This window comes from Rhinoderma darwinii, chromosome 1 (assembly GCF_050947455.1).
Source record: "Rhinoderma darwinii isolate aRhiDar2 chromosome 1, aRhiDar2.hap1, whole genome shotgun sequence".
Lineage (NCBI taxonomy): Eukaryota > Metazoa > Chordata > Amphibia > Anura > Rhinodermatidae > Rhinoderma > Rhinoderma darwinii.
The window spans coordinates 322,665,160-322,674,491 of NC_134687.1; the positions used below are offsets into that span (position 1 = coordinate 322,665,160).

At 41.5% G+C, this 9,332-nt stretch overlaps 1 protein-coding gene across 2 annotated transcripts in view; it reads right to left on the minus strand.

The window, feature by feature from the left end:
• The window catches only part of SMC2 (structural maintenance of chromosomes 2), a 52,049-nt gene extending 43,463 nt beyond the window's left edge, over positions 1-8,586 (minus strand). The window contains exons 1-7 of one of the 2 annotated variants that reach the window (XM_075825615.1): positions 8,357-8,586; positions 4,891-5,074; positions 3,966-4,115; positions 3,756-3,878; positions 3,015-3,053; positions 1,494-1,604; positions 1,350-1,394 (exon numbers count right to left, since the gene is read on the minus strand). In XM_075825615.1, the coding sequence (XP_075681730.1) occupies positions 1,350-1,394; positions 1,494-1,604; positions 3,015-3,053; positions 3,756-3,878; positions 3,966-4,115; positions 4,891-5,058 (636 nt within the window). In that variant the 5' untranslated portion in view covers positions 5,059-5,074; positions 8,357-8,586. The remainder of the gene's footprint in view (positions 1-1,349; positions 1,395-1,493; positions 1,605-3,014; positions 3,054-3,755; positions 3,879-3,965; positions 4,116-4,890; positions 5,075-8,356) is intronic. The other variant, XM_075825616.1, reaches the window with a different exon arrangement.
• Positions 8,587-9,332: the final 746 nt, after the last annotated feature.

Consider the following 9,332-nt stretch of genomic DNA (forward strand, 5'->3'; position numbering starts at 1 on the left):
CGTATACCGAAGCATTATTGCCTGTCAGTGTAAAACTGACAGGCAACCTGTTAGGTCATGCCTCCGGCATCGCCTAACAGGCAGATGCTGAAGGCAGACCTGGGGGTCTTTGTTAGACCCCCGGCTGTCATGGAAACCCGACGGCGACCCGCGATTTGTTTGCGGGGGCGCCGATCGGGTGACAGAGGGAGCTCCCCCCTCTGTCAAACACATTAAATGCCGCTGTCATTATTGACAGCGGCATTTAATGGGTTAAACTGCCGGAATCGGCGCGCGCTTCGATTCCGGCAGTTGCAGCAGGAGCCAGGCTGTGTATAACAGCCGTGCTCCTGCCGCTGATCGCGTGGGTAGTCTCAGTACCCGCGCCATCACAGGACGGCGCAGTGACGTATGGAGAGGGGGGCGGCGCGGAAGTGGGCAGGAGGCGGCAATACCCCCGTGTTTCCCCGAAAGTAAGACATATGTCTTACTTTCGGGGTACGGCTTATATTAGCCGACCCCCCTGAAACCCCCGATACGTCTTACAATCGGGGGTGTCTTACTATCGGGGAAACACGGTATCTAGTCTAAATACGCTTCGAATCAATTGTATCTGTTTTTTCCTGATTTGAATGATGCCTAACGGCCCAATCTGTCATTTTTTGCTGTGCATGCAAAACCACATATACTATATGTTTGTTGTATTGTAGAATTCCTTAAAAAAAGAATTGCAAAAAAATAACTGAAGCTCTACTTGCTCTAATTGTCAGAGCGAATGGGCTGCAAAGTCTATATTATTGTAGGATAGAAATAAAACGGTCCCGTATAATAGCAATCTTAAGTCTTGCTACTCCAAATAACAGGTTCCCTTTACAATTTACAGCAAAAAGTCTGAGGACAGGAGCTACACCTAAAGAGAACCAGTCATGTCCCCAGAAATGATAATCTGCTGAAATACCTGCATTGCTTCCTTTACTTAATGTTTTCTAGGTGCCCCCGTTACTCTACAATGAGCCTGATGATGTCGGCGGCTGATATGCTCATTTATGAATCAGAGCGTGATCCTAAGCCGCTGTCAGGCCGCAGCCTAGTTTGGGCCATAGAGGGAATCTGTCCCTAAGTTTGGAGCCACTAAACCACCAGAATGTAATTTTGCAGCTGGGTTTTATTGTTCCTAACCTGCCCTCGTCACTATGGTCTAAATGGCCAAATTTAAATAACTTACAAGTTACTGAGATCCCAGGCGTTAGAGCGGGGTATTGGCGGCATAATACAGCCGGCAAGTGATGGCGCAGGCACTGTTCACATGTTGGTACATCACAAGACAGAAAGGGCTAACAGATTATAGTGAACACTAAATTTACACTTACCTCCTTAAGTTTATGTATAGTTGGGGTAATCTCTTCCTCCAATATCTAGAAAAGAACACAAGTTTTTAGGTATGCTATACATATTTGTATCATCAAATCCAATAATAAAGACTGCTCTGGAGTAGTGCTAATACCACTATTTACCGTCTGGATTTCCTTCAGCTTGGCTTCCTTCTTCTCAATAGTCTTTTGAGCAGCCACTTTTTTGCTTTCATACATTCTGGTGCCTGCGGCTTCCTCGATCATAGATAGAATCTACACAAAATGAACGTGGATACTTCTAATACATGCCAAACTTCTAAATTGAAAGTCATGACAAAATAACAGTATATATTACATACGTAAAGGAATTGATCTTAATATGTGTATTATACAAGATTTTTTTTTAGGGGTTGTGTCATGACAGACTTTAAAGGCATATCCACAGGATATGTCATAGATGTCGAATAGGTGTGGGTCCCAGAGGTGTGACCCACACCTACTGTATCTCCTGAAAGGTGAGGCGGTTGCGTGATCCAACAGGACGGACAGTGGATTGCAGGATGGGTTATTCGGAAGCAGCTGAGCTAGTTTCTGTAAGGGCGGATTCCCACGAGCGTGTGCGTTTTGCGCACGCAAAAAACGCGGCGTTTTGCGTGCGCAAAAGGCACTTGACAGCTCCGTGTGTCATGTTCATATGGATGCACGGCTGTGTGCTTTTCGCGAAGCCGCCATCATTATTTTCGCGCAGCCGCCATCATTATTATCACCGCGTCCGTAACGACCACAACTATAAAGTTATTACATTATTTAACCCACACGGTGAATGTCGTAAAAAAATAGTAAAAACAAAAAAAAAAAAAATCAAAAAATGCTGTTTTCTGTGAATCCTGCCTTAAAAAAAAATGTGATAAGTGATCAAAAAGTCGCATCTACTCCAAAACGGTACCAATAAAAACTACAAGTCGTCCCGCAAAAAAAAGGCCTCATACAGCTGCATCGGCGGAAAAATAAAAATGTTATGGCTCTTGAAATATGGAGACACAAAAACAAATAATTTAAAAAAAAAGAAATTAAAAAAAAGTGTTTTTACTGTGTAAAAGTAGTAAAACATACAAAATCTATATCTATTTGGTATAGTTGTCGTAACAACCCGCTGAATAAAGTTATTGTGTTATTTATACCACACGGTAAACGGCACAAATTTAGGACGCAAAAAAGTGTGGCGAAAGTTTTTTTTTCTATTACCCCCCCAAACAAAAGTTAATCAATTGATTCTATGTACCGCAAAATGGTGCTATTAAAAACTACAACTTGTCCCGCAAATAACAAGACCTTATACAGCTATGCTGACGCAAAAAAAAAAAAAGTTATAGCTCATCGAACGAAAATTTTAAAAAACAGTTTAGTCATTAAGGTCTAAAATAGGCTGGTCACTAAGGGGTTAAGACTGGCTGTGTTTTTGTTTTGTTTTTTAAACTGCAGCATGCCCTTGATTTTTTTAGTTTTCTCCCATATGAAAAAAACGGCACCCCCAAAATTGAACGTAAAGACCACAATTGCAGTTTCACATCAGCTCTTCGAGCACTGCCAGGAACTAGTCTTTTCACAAAATTGCATGTAATAAAGCATGGTTGTGCTTCAGCTGTGAACCACACTACGCTAGTCATAAAGAACTATATTTACCTCTGGAGGCTTCATATTTAAAACTTTAGTTATCCGGCCCTGAAAATAAATAGAAAATATATACATGCGATATAAAATCGACACGGACTTGGGAAAGTACTATAAAAATACAATTTATAGATCCAGGACATGAAGCAAAAATTTATATATTGTAACATCAAGTTGTACCTCTATAATGAAATGTTACATACCAGAATGAACAGAAACTAAGGCTTAAAGTGGAGCTAAACGTTCGACAAACTTCTGACATGTCATAAATGTATCGGTGTACGGACTCAATACAAAGTCTATGAGTCCGTACTCCGATACATTTATTTCTGGAAAAAGCCAAACAGACACGAAGCAGCTGAGCGCTCACACGAGACCTTCAGCTGCTTCGTTCTAGCGATTGGTGGGGGTCTCAGTGCTTGGACCCCCACCAATCCAAACTTCTGACATGGCACTATGACATGTCAGAAGTTTGTCGAACATTTAGCTCCACGTTAAGATGTACAGTTTTATTAAAGGGATTTACAAGGGCATTGGAGAATCAGTCACATGAACGATGGACATAACAGTGGGGGACATGGGACGATGTCTGTAGGTTTTACAGGGTGGGGATCTGGGGCAAAATTTTCATCAACGTCTTATGGCTATGTTTTTTTTTCCACATTAGAAGCGCAGTTCTATAAAAATTGGCATGCAAGCATGACCATAGTCATTAGCTCCATACCAAGTCCACATTTACATGACAGTACATACCTGCATGATGAGAAAGTGAGGATTATTAACATTGAGACCGACAGAACAGAAAAGATCTTGCACACGAGTGTTGTTTGCGTTGACTCCATTGATTAAATACTTATTTCTGCCACCAATGACAACCTTGGAAAAAAATATATATATATTAGAATCCCATAAAAAAAAAGATCAGGTGCTTCATGGGATGTGGTGGTGTGAAATACTACTTACCTGTCTGGTCACCGTAATCTCATTATGTGCCTCAAATCCTAGAGGGCTCTGCTTTTTGTCAAGATTCTCAAAAGTGATAGTTACTGTGGCTTTAGTTATTCCAGCTTGACCATTTTTATACACAAGATCTTGCAAATTGGAAGCTCTTACCTAACAAAGGAGTACAAGTCAGACAATTTGATCAATGAGAACAAATGTTTTATAACTCTTACAAATCACAAGGACAGAGATATTCTCCATGCGGCCTCTGTATTCTGTATGAATCAGACAGAAAAGCCTCTGTATGAAATCAGAAACATGTATAGATTTATTAAGGTGGTTCATCCTGACTAACATTGATTAGTCCTGGAGAACCCCTTTAAAGGGGTTCTCTAGTCCCCAAAATTTGATGGACTATCCCCAGGATAGGCCATCAATATCTGATCGGTCGGGATTCGACTGCCGGGACCCCCCCCCCACCCCCGTTTAGTTGAGCGCCCTTAATTTCCCTTATTTGGTTACTGTAAATTACAGACACGCAATTAGCGGCGGTTCACAGTATTACAGCCTTCTCCCATTTACTTCAATGGGAGAAGGTTGTAATACTGTGAACCGATGCTACTGCTGTGTCGGCGATTCAGTGTGAGCAGTGAATGGAATGAAGGGGAGGCAGCGCTCGTATGAGCACTGCAACCCCTACAAAACAGCTGATCGGCAGGGGTCCCGGCAGTTGGACCGGGACCGGCCAGATATTGATGGCCTATCCTGAGGATAGGCCATCAATTTTTAGGGACTGTACAACCCCTTTTAAGGCTTTGTACAAGTTGGAGCTTCTAGCAGCCCTAATGAGAGCAATACAATAAGCATGAGGCTATAGAGAAGAAGGGGGAAAAAAAAGTTAGTTTCTGCTTTGTTCCTATATAACTTCCATGTGTCCATAATTTACCTGGGTAAGATTAGAAATGCCAAGTAGGAAGCAAATGGAATCCAGGATATTGGACTTGCCACTGCCATTAAGTCCAGTAATGGCATTGAAAAGTGGATCAAAGCCATTGATCTCTGTTCTTTGAGCATAGGACTTAAAACCCTCAACAATAATGGACTTTATGTGCATCTTTTTGCCGCTCCACCTGTACGGGAACAAGGTGATTTACATAAATATAACAAGCATTGCTATACGCAACTACGTGCATTAAAGATAAATGCAAGGCAAAGACTCGGAAGTGGCTTTCAAACACAACACATTTACAGCAGAAACCTATGTAGTGAAAGTGGCAGCCAATCATTGCAGGGCCCTGTTACATTGTGTCGTGCCATAATTGGTTGCCATAGTCATCTACAGTGCTATTCTTATCGTCAAGAATGCCGGAACCTGACCGCCCTATTATAATTTACTGGGGCACATCAAGAATCGTTGATTTCCGCTTTAAAATGGATCCGACATAGTGGTCATTTAGTTATGAATAGCCATCACAGCAGTGTGAACAGAGCCTAAACATATCAACGTTCAAATCATTTTCAGTTATTTCTTAAACATATTTGTTTCTGGGAACGCTGGGTGACAACCATGGCCACTTTCCTAGAAGTGTGACCACCAAATCTGACTGTTTAGTGATCCATACCCCACCCAAACATCACTGCCTAACGCTTTATACTAGGTTCGCATGATGCATCGAAACTTCAAAACGGTTTCGATGCCGTGCACCCTCAAACTGTTCGATACCGTTAATTCATGTATTTCGATACGAAGCTGTGCCCTTGCACAGCTTAGCATTGTAACACATGTATGTAGTCAGAGCGGGGCTGCGGCTGTGTAATACAGTCATTGTCCCGCTCCTCAGTCCTGACACGTGTGCACGCGGTCAGCGTGATGCGACTAGCGCTGCACTAATGATTGGAGGCACTGAACACAGAACATGGCGGGCGCACTGCAAAACACCCCCATGTTCTGTCTTCAATGCCTGCACCGCCGCTCATTAGTTTAGCTCTGGCCGCATCTCCTCATGCTGACCGCGCACGCACTTGTCAGGAGCGGGGCAATGGCTGTATCACAGCCGCAGTCCCGCTGTACCGACGGAGATCAGAGAAACCTCTCATCTCTGCCGCTATTCCCTTGAATGCTGCGATCAAAGCTGACCGCAGCATCCAAGGGGTAAATGAGAAGGGGGATACTCTTTGGATCGAGTCACAGGGAATCCCTGTGACGGATCGAAGGCCATACCATATATGGGCAGACAGCCCAGAGTCCATTGAAGGACCCCAGGGCTGTCTCACCATATTTCCTGTTAGGGCATACAGAGGTATGTCCTAACAACTGCCTGTGTACTATCAGTACACAGGCTAATGTACTGGTATATAGATATATGCCAGTACATTAAAGTTAAAAAAAAAAAAAAGTTCAAAATAAATAAATAGAAAAGTAATGTTAAATAAAAAAAACAATTTTTTTTATTTTTTAAAACAAACATTAAAATAAGTTGCAATACTTAAAATATACACATATTCGGTATCATCACGACCTTAAGTATATAGCGTCATTTATGATTACGCGGTTATTAATAAGTGAAAGAAAGCAGTTTATATTTTATGTGAGGCACGAGGTATTATGAATTAACCTCATCGTGTACCTCACACATTAACCCAACATTGTCCATTATAACTGAGGAACATGATGGGATTAATTAGTATTAATGTGAGGCAAATGGAGGTTCAAAATTAATAACATGTGCCCAACATCAGAAAACGGAAGAACTTTATCTTATTTTTTTATTATTGTTGTTATTGTTGTTGGCAAAAGTATCGTTTTGGTATAGAGTATCGCAATACTACACGTAGTACCAGTATCGAAGTCCAAATTCTGGTATCGTGACATCCCTACTTTATACACTGAACATTGAAATTTCAACACAAAGGAGGAATAGTTTTGGAATTGCGTAAATCACAGGATCGATAGACATGTTAAAGAGGATCTGTCACCACATTATAAGTGGCCTATATTGCACATGATGTGATCGGCTCTGTAATGTAGATTACAGCAGTGTTTTTTATGTAGAAAAACGATAATTTTTGACAGTTATGACTTATATTAGCTTTATGGTAATGACTTTCTTAATGGACAACTGGGCGTGTTTTACTATATGACCAAGTGGGCGTTGTACAGAGGAGTGACGCTGACCAATCAGTGTCATACACTTCTCTCCATTCATTTACACAGCAGCATCGTGTTCTTACTAGATCACTACGTACTATTTTTTAATTAACAAGAAATAAAGATTGGACGTTTTACTCTGAAGCGCTGGATTCAACCTCTATTTTTTCAATTTCAATGTTGAGTGTAGATATTATATTGGCACACGTAGAGTACGCTAACATTACTAATTTACAGTGTGAACAGATGTCCTATCATCCTATAAACACTGGAGAATATTTATCGAAAATGTCTAACAGTAAAACTGGCCCTGTTACCCATAGCAACCAATCAGAACTCAGCTTTTATTTCTTAAAGTGTAGCTAAACGTTTGACAAATTTCTGACATGTCCTCGTGACATGTCAGAAGTTTGTATTGGTGGGGGTCGGAGCGCTGAGACCCCCCACCAATCTCTAGAACTCGTGTGAGCGCTCAGCCGCTTCGTCTGTTCGGCTTTTTCCGGAAAGCCGATGTATCGGAGTACTGGCTCATAGACTTTCTATTGAGTCCGTACTCCGATACATTTCCGGAAAAAGCCGAACAGACACGAAGCGGCCGAACGCTCACACGAGACCTTCAGCTGCTTCGTTCTAGCGATTGGTGGGGGTCTCAGTGCTCGGACCCCCACCAATACAAACTTCTGACATGTCACTATGACATGTCATTAGTTTGTCGAACGTTTAGCTACACTTTAAGCTGCTCTGGGAAAAATTTTGTTCTCTGCAAGGTTGCTATGGGCAACAAGCAGTTTTGATAGATCTGCACCATTATGTTACAGAAGATTCATCAGGGAATGAAACTCCTACTAGGAAAAGCGGTTTACTATGTGGGCCTGATAAAAACAATGTACACGTTACCTACATACGACGAAGGGTAAAAAGGCTCAGACCCCTAATCATTAGCACCGGTCTCTATTTACCTTGACTAGATCTCAGCTTTCCCAGAAACAGACAATTTGACAGGATGGGGACAATTCAAGGAACAGGTGTCTTTATTTATGGGAATTACTATTTAGACGAGCTTATGTGCAACACACTTTATTGACAAATACACAATCATCAGCACGAGTCATGCTGTCAATGTACCATGTAAATAGCCACCAGTCAGTCCACAAATAAAGCAGCGCTGGTAACAAACACGGCAAAACTACACACTCACTTAGGAGTACTCACTCACTCACTCACTCACTCACTCACTCACTCACTCACTCACTCACTCACTCACCTCAGGAGCTAGGGATCGGCACTGCACTTTCAAGCTGAACGCTCTTTTCGCGCCCAGTTGTTTTGGATAAGACGTTGTAAGACTGAGCGGAAGTGTCTTTCCTAGCGCCTGATCCGTTTTGCAGAAAAAAGCGTCAATAAACAAATGTCTGGAAGAATAATTATTTGAAAACAATGATGCCGGCAAACATTACGGTTTTTTTTTTTACAATACAGTTAAAGTTCACTGACAAAACTGTCGTTTCGATACATTTTAATGAGCAGGCATTGTCGGAACAGTCTGACTGAGGGCACGCTCATTCAGCAAGGCCCCAAATAGGCGGGCCGTTAATTCGAATCAAATACGTCTACCGTTGCTATGTTTTTATTGGTTGAAGCGCTGAAATGTCACGTGACACACCCTGATTCAGCCATCTTTATATAGGGCACTTTTTACTTTTCGTTATTTTTTAATTCTACAAACAAATGAGAATGAAATAAACGTTTATGTTATATACTTACACTTTATTTTTTAGATTTATTTTAGGTGTATAGACATTTTACAGAAAACAGAAACTGCAATGTTCAGCTTGACCAGAAGGTGGAGTTAAAATCATTTATGTTTGAGAAATGATTGTGACTGAAGTTGCCGCCTTTACACAGTTTGCTGACTGATTCATATTCCAGTAAAATTATTTTTATATGGCACTTCATGGTCCAGAAATTATGGTAACCTGGCATGTGACAAATAATGTTCCCTTGCCCGATTACCAGGAATTGATTTACTTTATTGTCTGGCACTTGGAAGGTCAATCATTCGAGCGCCAATGATGCAGCAATCACCCTTGAGCTACATTGAAGGGGTTGTCTCACCATTAAATATTATACAGGGCGATTCCAAAAGGATGGTGCAAAAGTAAAGTCCTGTAGATCAAGTAACATGAGGGGTAAATGGCCAGTGACTGAAAATCAAAGCAAAACTAGTTTAGTTGCCCATA